Raw genomic sequence first — 24133 nt, forward strand, 5'->3', positions numbered from 1 at the left:
AGAGAGATGGATAATAAATTCTCTTTTCTGAATGAGCCAGCCCCAGTGTGTTCCTGTGACTCGCAATCAGAACCACGTGGGCTTACATACTGTAGGATTCTGTGCATGGGAAGTGTCCGCAACGGCAAATCCAGACACAGAGGGTGGATCTGCGGCTGCCAGGGGCCGGGGGAGGGGATGGGGTGTCTCTTGGGGTGATGGAATATTCTGGAATTAGGGCTGATGGAGGCACAACTCTGTGAATGTACTACAAACTACTGAAATGCACACCTGAAAAGGGTGGATTTTATGGTCAGTGACTCGATCTCAATGACTCTGTTTTATTTTGAATTAAACTAAATGTCAGCTCTGGGGCCGCCTGGGTGGCTCGGTCTGTTGAGCATCTGCCTTCAGCTCGGGTCATGATCTCAGGGTCCTGGGATCGAGCCCCACGTCAGGCTCCCTGCTCAGCGGAAGTCTGCTTCTCCCTCTCCCTCTGTCACTCTCCCTGCTTGTGCTCTCTCTCTTTCTCAAATAAATAAAATCTTAAAAAATAATAATAATAAAATAAATTAAAAAATTAAAAAAACTAAATGTCAGCTCTGTCTCCCATCTGCCATTCGACCTCAGGGCGAGATACTTCACGGGTTTGGATTTCTCTTTCGTCCTCTGTAAAACTGGAAATACAAATGGACATATAATCCCAGCAGGTAAATGCAGGAGGGACGGAGTGAGAAGCACCCTTACTTGGCAGCCATCAGAGGGTCCTGCTTTCGGGCACGAATCCCCAGTGGGTGAGTCCTTGGAGGAGTACTGGGGTCTGCATGGAGACCCTCCCCACCACTGCCTGGTCATAAAGGGGATGATGGTAACTCCCTGGTGGGGAAACCCCAGATGCCACATCATCCACGCCATCGGGGTTTGCGCCCTGCGAAGGACACGGCATCTGGGCTGTGGTCCCCCGGCCCCCCGACGCAGAAGCTGAACCCAATTGCGTGGACACACCAGGATACCCAGACTGTGGGTCATTCTACAAAAATACCTCTTAAAAGGGTCCAGGTCGTACGACGCAAAGATGGGGAACAGTACAGCAGGTTAAGAGACAGGACCCCAGAATGCAGGTGTGATCTGGAATGTTCTTTACTACAGAGGACGCTGTTGGGGACAATGACCAACACTGTCTGTTATTAACCGGTGTCCACTACCCGAGCTGGGTGAGTGCTCTGTGAGGGAGGGACGCCCTGCATTCGAGGAAATGCACTGGGACAGATTTAGGAGAAGGGGGTGGGGACAGACAGGGAGAAAGGGACGAAACACATGTGACACGTTAGTGTTCACAGAGCACACGAAGGGTTTAAAAAGTTCTTCCTGGCGTTCTCAGAATGTTTCCGTAAATATGAAATGATGTCCAAATAACAAGTTAGGAAACAGTGCTTTGTTGAAGCACTGGGCGGCGTCCCCATCTGTCCCTTGAGAGCCCGCCCGCCCGCTGCGAGCCACTCCCTCCCCTCTTCCTGGGGGTCTCTGGTCCGGGGACAGGTGCCTGGCGTGGACTGAGGATGCCCCTTGTGTCCTGGGCCACCGGTAGAGACATTCCTGAGGCCCCTGGGAGCCACGTGTCCTTGAGCGACCCCTGCCACCCCTCCTGGAGTGATCAGAGTGCCTCTCAGACGCCAGCAGTGTGTTCTTGCCAAAAACAGAGGTCCACTCTGCTCCCCGGCAGTGGTCGTTTCCTCCACAATGAGAGAGGAAAACCAGAGCACAGATGGGGGGCACAGGCTGTTCCTGGAAAGAGCTGGGTGGCAAACATTTTGGGTTTGGCAGGGCACAGGGTCCCTACTGCTCGGCTCACCAGCAGCTGCAGGGGAGACATAACCAGGTGGGCATGGCCACGTGCCGATAAAACTTTATTTACAACCACAGGCAGCTGGTTAGACCAGGGCCCCGGGCCCTCCCAGCATTCCGAAAGGCCCCTGTGAAGGTCTGCGGTGCTGGAAGCCGGGGAAAGCTGTGTGTCCGTCAGCAGGAGACTGGGTGAGTAACTCCAGGCACCTTCCAGGGACAGAACACCATTCGGTGTTGAAAAGGGCCGTGTCTATGAGGAAAACTATAAAAGCAAGTTAACGCAAGCCCGGGACGGTATAACGCTGTCTGTGGAAAACGGTCGGGCCGTACACAAAACGCTCCCGAACACCGTCTGTGTGTCCCTAAGGATGTATGTAAAAACGCCTTTTGTTAATTTTTATTTTTTTAATATATATTAAGTCCTCTCTACCCCCAACGTGGGGCTCAAACTCACAACCCCGAGATCAAGAGTCTCACGCTCCACCGACTGAGCCAGCGGGGCGCCCCTAAGAGTGTTATTTAAAGAACAAAAAAGGGGCGGCTGGGGGGCTCAGTCAGTTAGGCGTCCGATTCTTGATCTCAGCTCAGCTCTTGATCTCAGGGTCATGAGTTTGAGCCCCGTGTTGGAGCCTACTTTAAAAAACAAAAAGAGGAACAGAAAGGCCAGAGACAGGGAACAGCGTCTCCGGGGAGAGACGGAGGTGGTCTGGAGGGAGGCTCACTCGTGTTTTATCGCCTCAAAACACAGACACCTGGGCAGAAGTCAAAGCCCACAAGGTGACCCCCCCGCCGTCCTCATGGAGGTGACAGGGCCCTTGCTGGCACATGCTGGTCCAGGTCATTTGCTGCCGCTGCCCAGGGTAATGACACTGAGGCTGAAGCTCACCAGCCCCCAGGGAGCCCATGGAGGCTTCCCAGCCACCCTCCAGGGCCCACTGACCTTTCCAAATGCAAGTCAGGCCCCATCCCTCCTCTCCTTGGCCCACCTCCTCCCACGGTTCCCCATCACATTGAGATGCAAACGTCCCCCAATTCCCTCGCCTCCTCCCTCTCCCCCCATGGCTCGCTGGGCTCCAGCCACACAGGCCGCTCAGAACACCAGGCACCGTCCTGCCCAGGGACCTTTGCACGGGCTATGCCCAATGCCTGGACCACCATCCCTAACTTCCAAACGGCGTAACCCTTGTCATTCCGATTTCACTCAGAAGCGCTCTTGAGGGAGTCTCACTTCCACTCCCCATGCGTTTCCACTTTTCCCTGTCTTCCCCCGCGGACAGTGCAGACCCTCCGCGCATCCCCAGGCCCAGCATGGCCCCTGGCACGTGGCAGGGGTGGCAAAGGGCAGCGAGGCAACGTTCGAGTGCGACTTGCAAAGAGCCGCGCAAACAGAAAGACGGCTGAGCCCCGAACAACGTGGGTTTGGACGGCGTGGGCCCACCTGCCCGCGGACCTTTTACAAGACAGCGCTGCGATGGATTTCCTCTTCCTGACTGGAAGTTCAGTAACTCTGTCTAGCTTGCTTTACGAGCACGGCAGGTAACACATGGGCTGATCGGCTGCTCGTGCCAGGGCGAAGGCAGACTCCGGGAAGGCCAACGTTGTAGGAGGGCTTTTTTTTTTTTTTTTTTTTTAAGATTATTTATTTGAGAGAGAGAGAATGAGAGACAGGGAGCACGAGAGAGAAGAGGGTCAGAGGGAGAAGCAGACCCCCACTGAGCAGGGAGCCCGATGCGGGACTCGACCCTGGGACTCCAGGATCATGACCCAAGTTGAAGGCAGTCGCTCAACCAACTGAGCCACCCGGCGCCCTGTAGGAGGGCTCTGGACAGCGCGGGGGTCGGTGTGCCTTGCGGCTGGGCTAAGGCTCAACCGTCCCTGAAGCCTAACAGGAGCCCTATTCTCAAGATGAGAGGTCCCGTCCGTCCACCGGCGCTGAGGAGCAGGATGGAAAACCCTGGCCGGGGTTACTGGTAGCTTGTTTCCCTGGTTTCAGTCAATGGAACTTTCTGGGTAAGCCACCTTCCAGCCCTAGGGGTGGGAGGGCAGCAGGGAAGGGAGACGGCTTGAGAAGAGGTGGCCATGACCCTGGGGCCGGGGGCCCAAGCAGTGCCCGCTCCAGGCCCAGCCCGCACACCTCGGTGGGCCCCGCACTCTGGGAACCCGGGCCCTGCCCACCTCCCCCGGGGGGCCAGCCGACGTCCTGCATGGCGGCGTCCTCGTCCTCCCCGCGGCGGCCACCGGAGGGCGCCCATGAGCACCCCCGCAGGGGCGGGTCACACAGCTCAGCTCCCCGTCTCCCCCCGCTCCCGCGCAAACCCCAGCAGCCGAGACCACGTGTGGTCCCCCCCATACCCAGAACACCCAGAACGTAAGCTCCCGAGGACACTCCTTTGTTCTCCCTGAGCGTCACGGAGCCGGACACATGGACGCTGTCGGCTGACTGACGAACGGGGTGGGCCCAAGTGGGGTCAGCCCCAGATCGGGGTCCTCCCCGTGGAGCAGGCAGGCAGTGGGAGCTCCCGGGCCTGGAGCAGAGACCTGGGCCCCATACACCGCCCCCAAGTGACCCAGTGACCACGCCCCGGCCACGACCTCCTGGAGCCTGGTTTGGGGCTGGGGTGGGCTTTCACACAGCCCGATGCCCCCATCCTGGGTGGAACGCGTCCCCCCAAATCCACGTCCGCCAGAACCTCAGCTTGGGACCTGATCGGGAAGGAGGGTCTGCGCAAGTGTGCTGCTGGGATGACGCGGTGCCGCACACGGGTGGGCCCTGACGCCACGCCCGGGGCCAAGAGCACGAGACACAGAGGAGCCGCCTCGGGAACACGGCGGCAGAGGCGGGACCCACGAAGCCAGGAGAGCCCCAAACAGACCCCCCACGGCCTCCGAAGGAAGCAGCCCTGCCCACACCCGGACCCCCAGGCTTCTGGCCTCCGCTGGGAGCTCATCCGCTTGCTGCTTTAAGGCGCCCTGTGGTCCGGCTGCCTCAGGAAACGCGCGCACTTCACGGTCCCACGTGACAACAAGCTGGTTTGCACCCCCATCTGGCAGCTGGGGGGCAGGAGGGTGAGGCTGCCGGGCATGGCGGGGGTGGCAAGGGCCCCTCAAGGACTGCAGAACCCCTTGAGAGTGGGTACAGCCAAATCCCGACCCCAGCCCCCCGGACAGGACACGCGAGGCTGATCATTCGATATGGCTTTATTTTCTGATCGTCCAAGTGCGTCCCACAACCAGCCTGAGCTGACGACCCGCCCTGGGGAGGAGGGACACCCACTCGGCACCAGCACACGTGTGCGGGAGACGATGAGCCAATGCCAGTCCCCGCATCCTGCCCCCCAGAGGTGGCCGGGCTGGCTGGGCACTCGGTAAACAGTCTCTGGGGGAAGACAGGCCACCCAGCAGGGCAGAGAAGGGGGGACAGACAGAGGATCCCGTGCCCCCCAGGCCCTCCGCGGGCCTGGGAGGCTGGGAGGGCAGCCCTGCTGGGGGGTCGGGCTTGGCGAAGGCAGGAGGCCCAAGACAGAGGTGGAGACGTAGCCCCCAGGAGCCCGAACCCCGCAGCAAGTGGCGAGCTGGCTTCTGAGGGCTGGCTGGGGGCACACGGAGGGAGCTAGTCCCCCTGCTCCGCCGCCCCTTCCGTGAAGGCCTCGCTGGAGGCTGGGGCTGGTGCCCAGAGGCCCTTCTCCCTCATCCCGACCCTCCCCTCAGCACAGAACACCTAACTGATTATATTGCTAATGAATCGGTACGCCTGGGTCTCCCTGAGATCAATCTCAGCAGCGCTAGACGCCCCCTCGGCACCCCTTCCCTTCCAAGGAGCCTGATTTGTGGGGTTCAGGCCTGGACCTTCCTCCCCAGATCCCAGGTCCCAGGACGGGCAGCCCCACGGGGCCCGCGGCTGCATCTTCTCCAGCAAACGCTCTCCCTCGACCCGCAGCCTGGACGCCCTCCTAGGACACGGGGGCACCAGCGGCCCCACAACACACCTCCTCTCTACGGATGAGGAAACGGAGGCCCAGAGAGCCCGAGGTAAGGTGCGGAGGGGTAGGGGCCTCCTCTCCCCGCGGCTGCCTCCCGCCCCAGGGGCTCTGAAGGCACCCAGGTTCCTGGGGTCAGGCCCGAGCTCCCCGGGGCGCGGCGGGGAGGGGGAAGCAGGCGGTGAGAAGCACACGTGAAGGCGAACGGCGCAGGGAGCCGGACCGGGGAGGCCGCGTGTCTTCAGGGCACCGGCGTCCACGGGGGCTCGAGGGAGACGCATTCCAAGGCCACACCCTGAGGCGGCTGCCCTCAGCCCCGGCCAGGGTCGGGGGACACAAGGCTTCCGAGGGAGGGGCCGGAACCTGGGGACCCTTCTTCAGACAGGAGGAAGAGCATCCGAGTCACCAGAGAGGGATCGGGGCAGTGTGGCGGGCAGACCCGGGCCAGCGAAGGCGGCCCCTTGCCCCTCAGCCTGCGGTCCCCGCTCAGCATCGTGGCCGAGAGGAGGGACGCGGAGGCCGTGCTGGGGGCGTCTCCTCGGTCATCCCATGGCCGGCGAGGAGCCCTGAGGGCAGTGGGGCTGCCTCCGGGGCCGGGGGCTCATCTGCAGACTTGTCCCCAAGTCCATGGCCCGGCCCCGGGCCCTCCACCAAATGCTCCTCCAGGGGAGTTCAAAGGACAAAAAAGAGAAAGAATCCCCCAAGTCCTCAAGAGCAACACAGAAAAGCTCTGTAATTCAGGGTTTCGGCCCTGAGCCAGGGGTGGAGCCCTGCCCTCCTGCGGGCTGCAGCGCGGGGAGGGGCGGCAGGCAGGGGCTCGTGGCGCCGGCGAGGGGCCACGTCACTGCGTCTTGGCCTTCACGAGCAGTCTCTGAACTGTTTTGTACAGGAGGTCGAAGTGCTGGGGGCAGCGGGAGGGCTCACGTGAGGTCGGGGGCACACCCGCCGCGAGGAAGGCCTGAGGGCCACCGTGGAGTCACCTGCTTCTAGGCAGGGTGGGGGCCGAGGACTCACCTGGCCTGGTCGACCCCCCTCCCCCCCGGGCACAGGGGGCCTTGCCTCCCACCTGAGCCTCCACCTGCTCACCTGGACTGCTGTGTAGGCCATCCCGAGGTAGGCGCCGATGCAGACGGCCAGGAGCAGGTCGAAGATGGCGGGCTTGACCCTGAGGGGCAGGGGGTGGGGGATTGGCAGGGTCAGGGGAGGGCCCACCGCAGGACCACGCGCCCTGGGCCGTGACCCAGGGGCATCACGGTTCCAATGCAGCGCGACTCACCTATAGGCGTTCATCACCTGCTTCAGCTGGTCATAGAAGACGAACTCGGGGTCCCTGCGGAGAGAGTGCATTCACCCGATGGCCGGGCCACATCCCGTGGCCCCCAGAAACCAGACCGCCCAGAGGTGCCACCAGCCCAGGAACGGGGTGTGCCCCCGACCTCACACGAGCCCTCCCGCTGTATCTTTGCGTGCACGAGGCTGCCACTGACCTTCCTGGGGAAGGACTGGCCTTTATGCTGAAATAACCTTTCCCCTATTGCTTTTTTGGGTGTCAAATCTTACTCTTTAAAAATGAAATAGGGAGCGCCTGGGTGGCTCAGTCGTTAAGCGTCTGCCTTCGGCTCAGGTCATGATCCCAGGGTCCTGGGATGGAGCCCCGCATCGGGCTCCCTGCTCTGCGGGAAGCCTGCTTCTCCCTCCCCCACTCCCCCTGCTTGTGTTCCTGCTCTCACTGTGTCTCTGTCAAATAAATAAAAAAACCTTAAAAAAAAAAATGAAATAGGGAGGGGGTACCTGGGTGGCTCAGTTAGTTGGGTGTTCAACTCTTGGTTTTGGCTCAGGTCATGATCTCAGGGTCGTGAGATGGAGCCCCGCATCAGGCTCTGTGCTCAGTGTGGAGTCTGCTTGAGGCTCTCTCTCTCTCTCTCTCTGCCTTGCCCCTCCCCTGCTGTGCACATGCACTCTCTCAAAATAAATAAAATCTTAAAAAAAAAAAGAACTAGGGTGACTCTATAATGTTCTACTGGTCCGGAGAGCATTTCTACAGAGGGAAGACGATCATGGTCTGGGAATCAGAGACCTGCCTCCACAGCTGTGGGTCCACTCTGAGCCTCAGTTTCTTCTTCTGTCCAAGAACCCTGACTCCCAGGCACACCATGAGTGGGGAGAAGGCAGAGAGCCAGCGAGGGGCACCAAGCAGTGTGGGGATATCTCCTACCTGCGGACACCTGCAGGTTCCCCTCCTACCACAAGGCCCTGCGGTGCTAGCTTGGCCCAAGGGGGTTGGAGCGTCGTGGGGCAGATGGGGGACCCAGGGCACAAGTCACCTGACACCCCAAGCACGGAAAGACCAGAAGGTGGGTGGGGCTAGAGGGCTGCCCCATAAAACAGGACGTCAGTTATATGTAGATTTCAGACAAAGAAGAAATTGGCTCCTAGCATAAGTCTGTCCCAGACACTATGTGAGATAACACTGAGAAAAACCTCATTTACGTGAACTCACGGTTTAGTCGGATACCTGTACTTTTTTTTTTTTTTTTTTTAAAGATTTTATTTATTTATTTGACAGAGAGAGACACAGCAAGAGAGAGAGCACAAGCAGGGGGAGTGGGAGAGGGAGAAGCAGGCTTCCCGCCGAGCAGGGAGCCCGATGCAGGGCTCGATCCCAGGACCCTGGGATCACGACCTGAGCTGAAGGCAGACGCTTAACGACTGAGCCACCCAGGCGCCCCGGATACCTGTACTTCTTATTTATTGTTTCGTTTCTCGTCCTCTGCTTTTACTTGCTCAACCTCGCTCCCGGGGTGCGAGACTCCAGAAACGCCTGCTCCCCGGCGAGCCCGAGTCGGGCCACGGGACGCTCGCAGGGGCGCCTGACTCACCGTTTGTCGGCCTTGATGTGGTGCTGCTTCACCTCCTTCAGGTAGCGGCTCAGGTAGTGCTCCAGCGTGCTGAGGAACGTGCCGTCCTTGTCCACCAGCTGGGCGGCCCGGGGCTGGTTGGTGAGCCAGTCCATCACCGAGTCCAGCTGCTCCTGCTGGATCTGCTGCGGGGGAGGGGCGGTGGTCACGGGACCCCCCACCCCCGCCGGCCCCGCCCCCGCCCCGCAGCCCCCCGCCCTTACCATCTGCTCCGTGAAGACTGGCATGTCTGGGGGGGTTCCCTGTGGAGAGAGGAGGGATGGGCCCTGAGTCTGACCCGCCGGCTGGGGGCGTGGGGGCTGGCGGGCACGGGGGGGGGCTCACCTTCTCGGTCAGGTTGTAGATGACTCGGGTCAGGGCCTCTGCAATCAGCCTGGTATTGCGGGTCAGAGTCTTAGAGTCGACCCGGGACCTTTGGCAGAGTCGACAGAAACACGCATAAGTATCTAGAATCCACGTCCGTTAAAATCACCAAAAAGGGGGTGCCTGGGTGGCTCAGTCGTTAAGCGTCTGCCTTCGGCTCAGGTCATGATCCTAGGGTCCTGGGATCGAGCCCCGCATCGGGCTCCCTGCTCCGCGGGAAGCCTGCTTCTCCCTCTCCCACTCCCCCTGCTTGTGTTCCCTCTCTCGCTGTCTCTCTCTCTCTGTCAAATAAATAAATAAATAAATCTTTAAAAAAAAAAAAAAAATCACCAAAAAAGCACAATCGTATTTCCAACGATAGTAAAAGCAAGAAAAGCCGCAGCGTCCTCGGGGTGGGCGCCTGCCGAGCGTCCACCGAAGGACTGCCGGGCTCGGGGCCTGTTTCCTCAGCGTGGACGTGGGGGTGGCCGGGGGACCCACATCCGCCGTTGTCGAAGGCAGAGCTGAGGTGATGCCGCGTGGCGTGAACAGCGTTCCCCGCGTTCACCCCCACCCAGAACCCGGGAACGGGGCCTGCGCTGGAAGCAGGGCGTCCGCCGAAGTGGCCAGTGCTGGAGGACAGCCCTACGTCAGACGGCGGATGTCCTCATGCGAAGGGGGAGACCATCTGTGGCCACGGGGGCAAAGACTGGGGAACCACAGGCCAGGGGACGCCCAGCACCACGGGCGACATGCAGACCCGTAAGAGGGGCCCGGGTGCAGAACAGCGCTGCCCGCTGATGGGAGCAGCCCGCCGGGGCGAGCGGGGGGGAGCACTCTCCTTGGCTCTCACTCCCTCCACCCTGGAATGCCCTTCTCCTGGCCCACGCCCCTCAGCTCCGGCACCAACTCCTCCAGGAAGGCTTCCTGATGCCTCAGGAACAGTCAACGCCCCTGCCCACACCTGTTCTCTCTCTGGGCCTCCTCCAGGCCCAGCTTCTCATCCGCCAGCAGACGCACGGCCAGCAGCTGGGCCGGGCCCAAGGCTGGCCAATGAGTGCGCGTGGCCTGACCAGCCCAAGCCCAGCTCCGTGGCCGCCATAAAACCCTGGCCCCACGGAGGGCTGGCACACCACCAGGAGAGGCGGACGGGGTGAAATCAGAGGTGCCCCGCGTCTTGACGAGAGGTAATGTGAGGAGGGAAGGGCAGGCGGGGCTCCTTGAGGAGGTACGAGGAGAGAGCCGTGCAAAGGCCCAGGGGCAGGAGCTTCAGCCTCTGAGCTGCAGGGCAGGCCGAGGTGCCCAGCATCTGAGGGTCACGTGTGGGGTCTGGACATCACACGTGGGGGCCAAGGGACCGCAAACCACTCACACGTGACCCCCTGTCCCTAATAAGGGGGGCTCAGTCACCCGACCCCGGGTCCCACCCACCGGACTCAGGCCAACCACCCTCCCCACCACCCGCATTTCGGGTTCGTTCCCTGCAGGCGCCTGCGTCCACACCGCGGCCCCTGAGATGGCACACGGCAGCAGTGGATGGAGGGGAGGCCGTGCCCACCTCACGTCCATGATGCTGCTGCGCTGGCCGTCGCGGTGGCTCTCCAGGTGGGACAGGGTGAAGGCAGGCAGCCGGCGGATGGCGAAGCGCTCGTGCTCCCAGGCCAGGATGTCCTCCGCCAGGTTGATCTTCTTGTGCACCATGGAGAAGCGGACCTCTGGGAACTGGTGGGCGGCCACCTGCGTGCGGGGGCGCTGTCAGGGTGGCGCTCCGCCCTGTGGTCCCGGCCCCCCCACCGCCAGTCTCTGTGGAGGGGCGCCCCAGCCCCGGCTTGGGCCATGGATGTTTACACGGGGCCTTGACAGCCAGGAGGGTCCCAAGCCACTCGCCGAACGACCCGGCCTGGCCCCCAGCTCACGGGTGCCACGGCCCTGGCTCAAGCTGCGGGCAGGAAGGCACCTACCACCTCCAGCTCCCGCAGGAAGGCGTGCTGCAGCGTCCCCTCCCGCGGCGGCTTGGACACGTGCAGGTGCAGGCTGTCCCCCCGGCCCACGGTGTCCAGGCACAGCACGAAGGCCACGTTGTCCTGGAGCAGGCTGGAGTCTGCGGGGCAGGCAGGGCTGGTTGGGACGGGCAGGAAGCAAGGGCCCCGGCCCCCCCGGGCCCCCGGGGGCCACCCACCTGTGTGGTCCAGGTTGTCTTCCAGCCAGCGCTTTGTTCCCTGGTAGTTGAACTTGCCCCCTCCAGAGGCGAAGAAGAGAAGGTTGTACCTGGCACGGCAGAGTGGGGGATCAGCTTTGAAGGACAGGGACCAGGGCCCCGACGAGCAGGCGACCTCCCCCCAGGTACTGAATCCTGACCAGCTGAACCTCTGGGGGGCAGAGCCGTACCCACGGCCCCCACTCACTCGATGCCGGAGCACCCCCAGCTCTGACCACAGATGTCCCCAGACGGGCCCCTGCAGCCCCGGGGTGCAGGATCTGGGCGGGGCTCAGCCCCAGGCCCACAGGGAGGCAGGGGAGGGTGGCGGGCCCTCCATGCGGACCCTGTGACTCCCGGGGTGTGCACGTGCCCACACCCAGCGGCCCCCCCGCAGCCCCGCCCGCGGGCCGTCGCGTACGCCGCGTGGGTGCGCTTGTAGGTGTAGAGCCTGGAGAAGAGGCGGGCGAGCTCCAGCAGCACAGAGATGCCGCTCCCGTTCGAGTCGGCGCCGTGTGACAGCCACTGCGGGCAGGAGGGAGACAAGGCCGGCGGTCAACCCCAGCTCTCACCCAGCACCTGGCTGCCCCGCCCGTGCAGCCGGAGCCGGCTCCCAGCAGCCCCCCCTCGCCTCCAGACCACATGGCTGGCGCGCGGCTGACATCACGGCCCCACTCCAACCCCAGGGGGACGGCACCCCGTGTCTGCGGGGCTGAGCCCCCAGGCACCCTGGCCCCTTCCAGCGCTCCTGCTCGCTCCCCAGCACTCTGCACCGTGCCCCAGAGCCCAGGGGGCTGCCTCCGTGTGGTCTCAGCGCCTGCCCCAAGCTGCGCAGCACACCCCTGCACTGGGCGGGGGGGTCGGTGCGGGTTCCCTCCACTGCGGGAGCCCCCGACTCATCCGGATCCCACGATCTAAAGCAACATTCCCGGGGCGCCGGGGTGGCTCAGTCGTTAAGCGTCTGCCTTCGGCTCGGGTCATGGTCCCGGGATCCTGGGATCGCGCCCCACATGGGGCTCCCTGCTCGGCGGGAAGCCTGCTTCCCATCCCCCCGCCCCCAGCTTGTGTTCCCTCTCTCGCTGTGTCTCTGTCAAATAAGTAAATAAAATCTAAAAAAAAAGCAACATTCCCGACAGCATGATAACTGGACCTTGGGACCCTCCCGAGGTTACGGTACGTACACCAACATATCACGTGTTGATAGTATTAAAATGTAGGGGGCGAAGGCAACACGACGCTCAGGGAGGGAACCAGACACAGAAGCCACACGGGGTGTGAGTCCACGCGGGTGACACGTCCAGAACTGGCTCATCCACGACGGGAAGGGGGCTCGTGGGGGCCGGGGGCTGGGGTGTGACTGCTGAGAGGGATGGGGCTTCGTTCTGGGGAGATGGAATGTTCTGGAGTAGATGATGATGGCTGCACAACTCTGTTGAGTGTTGGACTAAACTACACGCTTTAAAAGAACAATTTAAACGTTCTGTGAATTCTACCTCAGAAAAAGTAAATAAATAAACGCTCCGCAGCAAGCGCTGGAGGAGATTTGGACAAAATAATCTCACAAGGCTCCTGGTCGGGGGTGAGGGAGACTGAGGACCAGGCTGAGCATTCTGAGGTGACCGCTGAGGCCCTGGCCTCCCAGGCAGGGTGGCGCTCCGAACAGCCGTGCACCATGGGTCCCTCGGTCAGGACCTCACGCCAGGCTGCCCCTGGGCAACCTCTTTGCTTCAGCTGATTTCTCTTCCAAAGCAAGACTTTCCTGATGAAGAGCAGGCACCGTTCGCACTCTGCCATGAGCCCTGACCTCACTGCGGCGGCGGCTGAGAGCATGGCCCGGGGGGAGGCCCTGAGACTTCCCTCCCCGAGGGCGGCTCGCAAGGCTGACCCTCGGCGGCGTCTGAAACCGGACTCCGGGCTCTCACCACCCTCGCTGCCCGGGGGCTCGGGTCCCTGAACCGTCTGTGCAGACACGAGGTTCGGGCTGAGCGCCTGCTCCCCTCCCGGAGTCTGGGGTCCTGGCCCAAGCCGGGCAGAGGGGCCCGCGAGACCGACCCCCGCAGAGAACCGGGCGCTGGGTCTCTGCCGGCCCCCTGGAGACCACACCTCACACACGCGGTCCTGTCTCGTTTGGGGGGAGCTAAGCGCGTCCTGTGGGACACCCCGGGAGAGGACTCTGGAAGCTCGCGCCTGGTGTCCCCGCCCCGCCCCCCACGCCTCTGCCCTGAGCTCATCTGGCTTCCTGTCCTCTCTGTATAAACCACGGCCGTGGGGTCGACCATCTGCTGAGCCCGGGGGTCCTCCCGGCACATCCCCGCGCCTGGGCCTGGGCCTGGGGATGGACACAGACACCTGGCCTGGCCACCTATCTGCGTGGGACTCCAGCCATGAGACCCGCCTCAGATTAGCCTGTTTCTGCTTCACGAGGACACCCACCCCCGGGGTCCTTAGAGGGGGGGTACTGCTGCTCCGACCTCAGCCGGACGCTCCAGCCCGGAGCTAGGCCGGAGCAGCGCTGGGGGGTGCCCATGCCGCTCCGCAAGCGCACACATACGTACAGGAGCTACTCCGAAGGCGTCGTAGTGGGCCACGATGACGATGGTAGGAAGGTCCTCTCCGCCCAGCCCCGTCAGCCGCCCCTGCAGAGAGAAGGTCTGTGAAGGGCCTGCTGGCCGGGGCCCCAACGGCCAGAAACAGCCCAGGCTGCCCTCCCAGGGCGGGGCAGTATTTCTGGCTTTGCCGGCTCTGTCACGGACGATATGGAAACGAATGGCTGTGGCCACGTGTCAATAAAACTTTATTCACAGACACAGTGAAGAGGGCCGCAGTGTGCCGACCACCGCTCTAGCGTGCAGCCCCACCCGGAAACCCGCCCATCCTTCCTGGCTGAGCCCCAAGCCACCAGCGGGCCCAGCAGGAGAGCTCGGCTAAGGACGATGAGGGGCCAGTACGGAACGTGGCCACAGTCCAGGTCCCAGCGCCCGCGCCCTGGCTGGAGTCTCATCACACATGAACTGGCCCTCGCTAAAGTCACGTGGGTGACCAACGAGAACGACCTTCTGTCAGCAAAGGCCTCGGCCTCCACGCCTCCCGTCCGAGTGCTGGTCGCAGGGTGCAGAGGGGTCGGACAGCGTGGGCCAGGGGTCCGTGCCAGCACACGGCTGAGGCCGTTTTCCCGATTTTCGCAACCAGAGGGTGAGCTCTGCGAAGACCTTGGCCATGCTGGAGGGGAAGCTGCTGCCAGCCGTGGACACACTGCTGCCCCCACGGACTCGGGGCTCTTGCCCCGACAGACGGGCTGAGGCCAGCGCTAGCTCTACGGGCGACGGGGGTCGGGGAGAGGAGGCCAGCCGAGCACCCCCACCCGCACGCAGACAACGGGATGGCAGAGGGCTCACGGTGCTGCAAAGCTGTCCAGAAGCAGAGGCCAGGGCGGCCAGGCTGGCAGGCTGAAACAGACCCCCAGTGGCGAGGAGGACCCTCTGCAGCCTGCCTGGCTCCGGCTGCCACCGACCCACTGCACATCAGACCAGCTGCTGCTCGGCCCGACCTCCGGGAGCCTGATTACAAGGACTCGGCTTACTGGGGCTTTCTCTGCCCAAATTGCCATGATCCGCACACAATTTTAAGAAACGTATTCCTTCTAGAATTTCACTGATAGCTTAGATGCTGCAGTGGCTTCCCCACATCCTGGATCGGCCCGTCCAGCCCCACTGACCACCCTGCCCGGCCTCCTCCACCGGTCTGTGCGGGGCGGCCCACTGCACCCAGAGCTGGGCACTGTCCTCGCTGCGGCAGGCCTGCAGCCTGGACGTCCAGGAGCCCCCGCACACAGGGACAGGGCCGCTAGGGGACGGTGCCCGCTGCCCCGGCAGAGGCCTTCTCCCACTGTGTCTAAGTGCCGGCTTGCTGCCCTCAGACCTCGTCCCAACTGCCAGTGAGTTCTTCCCGGAAGGAAGGGCATCTTGCTGCCTCCTGCACACAGCAGGGCTCCGGAAGTGCTCACGGAGAGGCGGACTCACTAGTTCCGGAGAGGGAAGGGGAGGCTGCAAGTGTGGCTCCACCCAAGTCCCACCCGCAGCCGCACCCCAACACCAGGTAGGGCACGGCAGCCTTGCACCACCTGGTGTGAGCCACTGGGGCCTGGGGCCCAGCACGTTCAGTGACAAGTGCTCGCTGAGGGCCTACTGTGCACCACGCGCCAGGTTAGGCTCCAGGGACACAACAGAGACCACGCGACGAAGTCTCAGTGTCTCCGGCACTCGGGCTGATGGGAAAGAAACCGATGACCCATGGCTCCCGAATGGGTCGAGTGGGACCATCACTCACTCAAGAGAAAGTGAAGCCAGGGACAGGGCAAGCGTGCCAGCACGGGACTCCGGCTCCAGGTTCACACCAACCTGTGGCTTTTCGGGCCCGAGCCCAGGCGTGTACAAAGGCCTTGCCTGGAGGACTCCCAGGGGAGGCCGCCCCCCGCTCTAGACTCAGGGCACACGGGCACGCTGTAGGCCGGCGGGCTGCCACTGAGCACTCGGCCCCTGGCCGGGCTCTTCCCATGTTTGTGCCCCTCGCCCTGTGCCTTCATGGCCGGGGGCTCTGCCAGCGTCTCTCGGGCTGTGTCCGGGGAGACCTCCTCACTGGGGTGGGGGACACACCAGATGTGACACCACCACAAAGCAGACACTCCCCACCTCACCGTTTTCCACTCCTAGCCCTCCCCGCCCTGGGTCCACACCACTGCTGGAGCCTTCTGTCCAGCCCTGCCCCCCGGCAGCTGCCAAGAGGGCCGACCCCCCACACGGGGGAGGAGAGAGCAGCAGAGTCAGGGTCTCCTCTGGCCTAGACGCTTGCTTACACCACCACCAGAGGTGATTACAGGCTGAACTCTTTCATGTTTGGCTTGTTGCTTTAATTGGATACTTCCACATCCACAGCTCAGCGGAGCTCTAAACAACAGGGGCTGTGTAGCCCCAGAAAGTTCTGAGGACTTCTGGGAAGGCAGCACTGGAGGGATCGTAATATGATGAGAAGGAGCAGCCACTGTGCGAGAGAGAGCTCTCTGTGAGTCAGGGACAGCCAGTGCAAAGGCCCTGAGGCAGGATGAGGAGGCTCGGTGTGCGGCTGGGGCTGGCGGTGGAAGATAGGAGATGGGCTGGCAGGAGAGTCGACCCAATTTCCCTATCAGAAGCTCCCTCCGGGGCGGGGGGAAGAGGTGGGGGGTGAGCTCAGGGAGCTTGGGTGCCCCCTCCCCAGGCCCCAGTGCGGCAGACAGGGCCGGGCACTCACCTCCACACTGGTGATGAGCCAGTCACTCACGGCCTTGCTCTGGACCCCACTGGTGACCATCTGGAAGCCGTTGGCCGTGGCGGTGTGCAGCAGCACTGAGGACGGGTGGGGAGGTCAGCCCAAGCCCTGGGGGTTCCCAGGCCCGAGCCGGCCTCCCTGTGGCCCCCACGCCCCCGACGGTAGGGGTTCGGTCCAAGCCCAGCTGTACGCAGAAGCGACCCCGTGGCCTGGAGCACAACGTGGAGACTGGGCACGGGGAAGAGCCCGGCGTCCAGAGCGAGAGCTGCTGAGACCGCTGCCCAGCCCCAGGCTGGCCGGCAGGTGCGACTCCCAGGGCCTGCCTCCTGTTCCACCCACCACTTCCAGGGGGACGAGATGTCAGGCGGGTCTTTTCCGGGGCGTTTCCTGGACTACTTCTGCTAGCCCATTCTCCACAGCACCTGCCCCTGCACCAAGCTCGTGGACGTCCCCGGTCCACGGGGCACGAGAAACCTGTGTCCTCCTCTCCCCGAGGACGCTGCTGCCCCACCCTGATGGGCTCCAGCACGATGGTGACGCTGAGTGTCCTCAGCAAGTGGGACAGACAAACCCCACAGACGCCCACAGGCTCCATAAACCACCCAGAGGCTAGTTGGAAAACACCTCCCTCCAAATTAGTGGTTCTCAAGGTTTTGTTTGCATGGGATCAACGGTGGGGGGGGGGGGGGGCTGCAAAATGCCGAGTCTTGGCCTCGACTCAGAAATGGTGGCGCAGCGGGGAGGGGGGGAGGTAGGGCCTGCTAACCCGCATGAGACAGGGCCCCGCAAACGGCCTGGCATGGCCACAGCCGGCCCCACTCCTGCAGCCCGAGCCCACCTTCGGCGGCCGAGGCAGAGCCCTGGGCAGCGGATGCGGCCTGCGTCTGCTCATAGATGGACAGCAGGGCCTCGTCCTCCACAGCAAAATATACAGGGACGACCGTCTCCATGGCCAGCATCTCAGGCTCAGTCTCCATGAATTGCTATGGAAGAGACACATGTTTAGGGGCTTCTAGCCTGGGGGAGGGGGTGCCCAGGGGCTGTCCCTAGAGTGCAGGCACGCTTATTCTGAGGCTGGCTAACAAGGCTAGGATCATGCTGGAAAAGAGGCCGAGAGTACAAACAGGACAAGGACGGAGGAACGGGTGGGGTGGCAATGCCCATGGGGCCCCCAGGCGGTACCCACCGGGGAGGAAGCAGGTTGGGAGAACGGGCGAGGGGGGCCAGCCAGGTCTGGGGTCAGATCTGGTGTCACCGGGGGCTGCTCCCAGCCCCACTGGCCATCACACCCTCCTCTGTGAGTGGGCGGTGGATGCTGGCACCCTGGTCTGATGGAGGGACCCACACACACAGTGGGCACAAGGTGCCCGGCACTCAGCTGGCCTTCGGTAAGCCTGAACTCGCTCCACCGCCCCACAGCTGCTCCTCATCTGCAAAAGCATCTTCATCCGAGCTGTCTCAGGGGATCCTATCAGACCCCCTCCTCCCCTGGCACTGTGGACAAGGGGCGGGTCACTCTCTGTGGGGCGTCCTGGGCGCTGATGGAGCTGAGCAGCGTCCCCAGCTCCACCCGCTGGATGCCAGGAGCTCCCCAATCCTAATGAGCACAGATGTGCCCAGACATGGCCCAGTGTCCCTCAGAGACAGGATCTGTCTGGCCGGGAAGGGGCAATGATGAAGGCAAATAGGCACCGTCCTGCTTCCTGAAGGGCAGAGGGCACAGGAGTGTGAAGCAACCTGCCCAAGGCCACCTGGCTGACTGCAAACCCAGTGTTGTTCCTTCCGTGGAAGGTGAGGGCGCAGACTCACCCGGATGACGTCCTGGGGCACGGCGGCCATGGCCCGTGGCAGGATGATGACCACGGCGCCGGCCGACTGCCGCAGGGCCTTCTGGTACTGCTCGTAGGAGAAGTCCAGCAGCCGCATGAGCACGCAGCGACGGCTCAGCACGTCCGCGTCGATGGTGCGGGCCTCCGTGTTGAGCACCGCGTTCCGAGTGCCTGCAGGAGGGCAGGGAGGGCCTCCCTCAGAGGGGCACCGGGGCCCCACCTGGAGACCACCTACATGTCCTGTTACTGGGCGCTGGACAGGACCCCGTCCGCCAAGGCCAGCCCCTCGCTGCTGGTGAGTCACGACCCCTCTCTGGGCACTGTGGGGGGCTGAGCAGCATTCCCCACCTGCTCGGTGCCGCCTGGAGCTCTCCCAGTTGTGACAACCACAGATGTCCCCAGACACTGCCCAGCGTCCCCTGGGAGAGGATCGCCCCAGTCTACATCCAAGGGCCATTTCCCACCTCTCTTCAGAGAGCTGAAGAAAGCGCCAGAAAATCAGGAAGAGCGCTAGAGCCGGAGTTTCCAGGCAACTGGACCCCACCCCCCACCCGAGAAGTGGCGGGTCAGAACCAGGGCGGCACAGACAGCTTTTCAAAGGCCAGTGGGGGTCTCCCCCAGACACAGGGCACCCGAGCACTGACGTTAAGCGCAGGACTAAGGAGCGCGCTACCACCTACATCACTTCCCACTGGCGCTGGCACGTGGCAGGCCCTCGGGGGCCATCTGTCCCCGTGCACTGCTGGAAAAGGGGGCTCGGGCAGCTCCCGGGGTCACGGCACTCAACTGGGATGCTGCCAGAAATCCAGGTTTTACATCCAATCACCCAAATGCCAAAGGTAAGCAATGATTCCAAATGTTTCAAAAGCTGCAGGCCGACCCAGGATGCACAAAACAAGCAAACCACGTTGCATGTGGGGGCTGGACGTGCCCCACCCTGCCCCCCGGGGTCTCCAGTTTGGGATGCAGACAGTAAGCACTCAAAAGACACATGCAGAGAAGTGGTCTGGCTTCCCAAGGGGAGCCCGGCCTGGCGGTCCTGGAGGTCCAAGCTGCAGGAGGAGGCATCGTCCGTCCACACAGATGAGAACCTATGCTAGGCCACCGGGGCCCCCCAGGTCCCCGCCTCTGCTTTCCAGGAAGGTGCCATCTGGGAGAGCAGGTAGGCGGGAGATGGCTGGCTTCCAAGGGAAGGTAGGTGGGGCTGGGCAGGGGAAGTGGACAGCGTCCCGGGTGGGAAGGCCATCTCAGGAGCAGGGGGCCTGGGACCAAGGAGCAAGGGTGGGCCATGGGTCCCAGGGCTGGAGGGGGTGCTCCCTGCCTGCACTCCCCCAGCCCTCCAGGGGCCTTTTCTCTGATTTAGGCCACCAGGGTGGAAGCCCCAGGAGGGCTGAGCAGGGAGAGGGCAGCAGGACGTCCCTGAAGCTCCCGGAATGCCGAGAAGGCCCCTCCCCCATGCCCCACGTGTCCTGCGCGCTCAGCCTCCCGGAGGCCCTCCACACCAGCTGGGGGTGGACACACCGAGGGCCACCTGTGCAACCTACTGGGTGCCAGGCTCCGCAGGCCTCAGGCAGGGCAGGGATCCCCACCTTCCAGAGGGAGGGAGCCAGAGAAAGGAAGGGGGAGAGCAGAGCTGGGTGGACGTGGGCACCCCCCCCAACCAGGGCAGAGACCCTCTCGTGCTGACCGAAAGCTGGAGCCGGCGCTCTGTCCGGACAGGAAGAGGTCAGGCTGGGCAGACGCCGCAGAGGGGGGTGCCGGGCGCCGGGACAGAAGTCACCGGTTCTCACCACAGGACCGGACCCAAGCAGGGGTGGCAAACTGCTCCATCAGGGGCCAGAAGGTCAGCCCTCTCCCCTTGTTGGCCGCACCGGCTCTGGCTCAACCACTCAGTCCTGCTGCCGGAGACGCACGCCAACCAGTGGGAGGGGCCGTGTGCCAGTAAAACTTTATGCACAACAACGCGTGGAGGAAGCTGACACGGGTGCTGGGAGGCTGACGGCCCCACCTCCCGGGGCCTCGCGTTAGCCAGGGGATTGAGTGAGACGGCGAGGAGCGGGGCCGCTCAAGGCAGCAAGGGCCCCCAGCAAGCGTCACCCCAGGAGGGCCAGAGTCTGCCCGGCAGGAGGGGTGAGGTCACACCCCATGGCCTTGGACCTGGTGGATCACCCTCAGCCCTGCTCACACTTCAGCACGAAGAGCACACGCCTTTCCTTCCCAGCAGTCGTCAGCTCGCATGTCTCAAGAGAAGTGAACAGGAAGTTAGGAAAGACCCAGAACAAGGGTTGCACCAGGAGGCGGGGAGCCTGCAGGCGTGGAGAGGGCGCTTAAGACACTGGGGAGCCCGCAATCCGCGGTGACCCAGCAGAGCCGCTCTGGGGACAACACCGCCGGGAGAGGCCGGGGCTCCCTGCAGCCACACCAGAGGGGCCTCGCCTCCAACCACCTGCTTCCCCCCACCGGCACCTGCACCCCCTCCAGCTTCTGCCCAGGTGATCACACCTGCTGCGACTGGCAGGGGGCCGGGAGGTGTGTGAGCTGCACACGGGGGGCCTCGTCCAAGCTTTAAGAGCCGGGCCACAAGCAGCACTTGGCTGAGGCAGGTGTCGTCCCCCCCGCCCCAGGTCCGTGCTCAGCCCCCGAGCCCAAGGTCTTCACGGAGGCCACACGTGAGGCAGGCAGCATCTGGGCTTCTTAGTAGAAGCAACAGAGACGGGGGCGCGGAGGCGAAGATGTCAAGTCACAGAAAGGAACGGGAGGGAATCCCAGGCTTAGGGACAACGGACTCAGGGAGGGGAGGAAGAAGAGAAAGCAGTGTGGAAACCAGCTCGGGATCCGGAGAAGCGGGTTATCTCAAGTCCTAGGACCTGGGCCTTCGGGAGGGCAGAGTCCTCTGGGAAACCAACAAAAGCTCTAGACCAGGACGGCAGCCACCAGCCACACCAGCTATTCCAGTTTATTACGACTGTACGACACTCAGATTTCCCCTCCTGCCTTGCCCGAGCCACAGCTCAAGTGCCCAGCGGCCTCCTGGGGCTGCCGGCTCCCGTGTTGGCACACAGCACACATCCTCCGTCACCCCAGACAGCGCGGGTAAAGACCCTTCCTCCAGGGGAACGTGAAGCATTCCGCAGAAACGTGCCCACGACATCAGGGGGCTCCTGGTCTTCCCTCCCACCCCTCCCGAGCCTGGGCCCTCAGGTTTAAGGGCATCACTCACCCACGGCCCGCCCGCTCGGCACCGTGGGCACGCAGGGCCGGGTGGTTCTCTGTGGGGGGCATCCTGCGCGCTGTGCGGTGATGAGTGGCATCCCCGGCTCCCCCCCACTCGATGCCAGGACCCCACCCTCCACTTGTGACAGCCCCGAAGTCATCACCCAAAGACCCCTGGGTTGACAACCACTTCTCTAAACAGCAACAGCCTAACTTTGGGGTGAGGAGGGATCTGAGGGGAAGTCCGGACGTGTCTCCAGGGACTGGGACTCCCCAAGGACTTGGCTGGGGGTCCACGGGGCTCAGCTGAGGAGAACCAGACTGGGGAGGGAGCTCCTTTCTGAAGAGGGCAGAGTCTGACTCGCAGGGACCCAAGGCACCAAGCTGGAAGAAAAACCAGAGGCCAGCAGGTTCTGGAACACCAGGTACAGCGACAGCCGGGCAGAGATGAGAGAAGTTAGAACTCAGGCTTAGGGGCTGGGATCAGGACCTTGACAGAAGAGGCAGGAGGGGGCAGCAAGGAGCTGTGCTGGATGCGGGCCCAGGAGGCTGAGAGAGGACGGAGCAGGGGCCAGAGACCATCCAGGATTCCTGGAGAGAGGGAGCAAGCGGGATAGCCAACGCTTGGGGACGAGGAGGCTGAGCCCAGGAGGTGCGTGTGCACCGAAGGAAGGGACAGCACACAGGGTCCAAGGGACCCCCAGAAGCCCACAGGCATGGGGACTGAAATGGGGAGGGGGGCTTGGCTAAGGAATCTGAGGAGCCTGATTCCTGAGCTGGGCCCAGAGAGAAGAGAGCCGGGAGAGGTGGGCCTTGACACGAGGCCAGGCCTGGGTTAACGATCAGAGCTCCTGAGCCCCCAGGGGAGCAGAATACTGGCACTGAACAAAAAGCACTGGGGTACCCGTGGGGGGCCGAGAAGGGTCAGGGCTGGCTGGACCTGCCCATCGGGTGCCCCGGCCCGGCAGAAACCGGGCAAGGAGGCTCGTCCCCAACTTAGCTCCCAAAGTGGGAGCTCTGGGCGCAGGGGCATGACCCAGGGAGGATGGGCACCGGGGTGGCGTCCGGGGAAGGGGGCCTGGGCAGTGCGACTCTGGCCCGGCTCGGAATCAGAGAGAGGGGACCCAGGCAGGGTCCAGGCGCAGAGAGAGCCTGGCCTGCGGGTCGGAGCTGCGGGCTCTGGGGCACGTTGCCCTTGTCCGGGGCCAGGGGCCGGGGCTGGGGTTCCGGGGGCACTGGACACCGAGGGCTGGGGGCGTCGCAGGGGTGCAGGCACGCAGGCCCTGACTCGTCTGGGGTTGCCTACGGGTCTGGGGGGCTCGGCGGGGTCTGGGCGCGGGACCGCAGCGGGCCGGGCCGGCGCGGCGGGTCCCGGGGCTCGGGGGAGGCCGGGCTGCACGCACCGTAGGGCTGCCCCTGCAGGTCGTACTGCTGCATGCGGTAGACGGTGAACTCGTGCGCCGCGTCGGCGGCGGGCAGCGGCGGCGCCACGAGCAGCAGCACCGCGGGCAGGAAGACGATGAAGCCGAGCGGCAGGCACGACGCCTTCAGCATGTTCTCCAGCACCTCGCCCGCTTCTTCCAGCATCCTGGCCGGCGGCGGGGCCGCGCGGGGCGGCGGCGGGTACGGGACAGCGGCGGCGGCGGCTCCCGCGGACTCACCTCAGCATGGGTAGCCGCCGGGGTCCTGCGGGCGCCGCGCCGGGCAGCCCGCGCCTGCTCCGGGGTCCTACGGGCACCGCCACGGGCCGCCCCGCCCGCCGCGCTGCCTCCGGGGAGTTGTAGTCCTCCTGGCGCGCGCGGAGGCTCCTGGGAGTGGTAGGCCCGCTCTGTTACTTCCCAGTGGAGGACGCCGTGATGGACTGTGTGGCTAGACCTAAGGATGAAGTTTCACGTTAATACGCGAGTCAGAAAAATACGGAGACTTTAAAGCAACTATTTGCAGTGGAACTTTCTCAAACGCTGTCTTTGTGGCGGGGGGCGGGGGGGCGGGGGGAGGCGAGAGGCGGGGGCAGGACGTGACCTTGCGACCCGGAAGGAAGTTGGAATGAGAGCCGAGAGGGGCCCGCCTGGGGCGCGCAATCTCCTGGGAATTGTAGTCCTGTTACACAGGCACAAGGGCTCACGGGAGCTGTAGTCTTCCTGGTCGAAGTCAGAAAATCACTTAAAACTCCCAAGGAACGTGGATGCTAAACTCCATGAAGGCAAAGACTTGTCGGCTTCCTGCGTTGATGTATCCCCAGAACCCAGTGCCAGGCCTGGCACACAGTGGGTGGGTTATACCGTTTTGGGATGAATGAATGAAAGAAGAATAAAGAAATCATGATAGAAGTTTCCTAAAGGGATGGCGCAGTGGGTTATGGGACTTGTAGTCTGGCGTCTGGAGTCTGTGAAGGGGTTGGTGATAGGCTTATTCATCCTTAAGGCTTATTCGTATTTGGAGCATACTCATAGTAAAAAATAAATTTCGTTGTTCATCGGAAATGCAAATTTAACTGGGTGTCCCAAATTTGTATTTTCGAATCTGGCAACC

At 63.2% G+C, this 24133-nt stretch overlaps 1 protein-coding gene across 4 annotated transcripts; it reads right to left on the bottom strand.

The window, feature by feature from the left end:
• Nucleotides 1–1938: 1938 nt before the first annotated feature.
• Nucleotides 1939–23307, bottom strand: NCLN (nicalin). Of its 4 annotated transcripts, none has more exons than XM_036116120.2 (15): nucleotides 23005–23307; nucleotides 18369–18559; nucleotides 17398–17542; nucleotides 16542–16636; nucleotides 13814–13894; nucleotides 11680–11783; nucleotides 11241–11329; nucleotides 11023–11162; nucleotides 10620–10798; nucleotides 9044–9131; nucleotides 8923–8961; nucleotides 8681–8844; nucleotides 7078–7131; nucleotides 6888–6966; nucleotides 1939–2086 (listed from the first exon to the last, which is right to left on the bottom strand). In XM_036116120.2, the coding sequence occupies exons 1-15, from the start codon at nucleotides 23186–23188 to the stop codon at nucleotides 2075–2077; spliced, it is 1644 nt and encodes a 547-aa protein (XP_035972013.1). In that variant the 5' UTR covers nucleotides 23189–23307; the 3' UTR covers nucleotides 1939–2074. The 4 variants fall into 4 exon arrangements, with proteins under 4 accessions (XP_035972013.1, XP_035972012.1, XP_035972011.1 ...); XM_036116119.2 differs by lacking the exon at nucleotides 1939–2086 and adding an exon at nucleotides 5005–6702 and having other exon boundaries at nucleotides 8681–8841; XM_036116118.2 differs by lacking the exon at nucleotides 1939–2086 and adding an exon at nucleotides 5005–6702.
• Nucleotides 23308–24133: the final 826 nt, after the last annotated feature.

The sequence above is a fragment of the Halichoerus grypus genome, chromosome 1 (genome assembly GCF_964656455.1).
Source record: "Halichoerus grypus chromosome 1, mHalGry1.hap1.1, whole genome shotgun sequence".
NCBI lineage: Eukaryota > Metazoa > Chordata > Mammalia > Carnivora > Phocidae > Halichoerus > Halichoerus grypus.

Excerpts from the sequence above, each read along its gene's own strand:
- NCLN (XM_036116118.2), bottom strand. The coding sequence starts at position 23,188 with ATGCTGGAAGAAGCGGGCGAGGTGCTGGAGAACATGCTGAAGGCGTCG. Across the intron at positions 13,895-16,541 it reads GGCTCATCACCAGTGTGGAG|GGGCGGCTGACGGGGCTGGG; the intron begins GTGAGTGCCCGG and ends TTCTCTCTGCAG. Across the intron at positions 6,703-6,887 it reads TGGCCTACACAGCAGTCCAG|CACTTCGACCTCCTGTACAA; the intron begins GTGAGCAGGTGG and ends CGCTGCCCCCAG.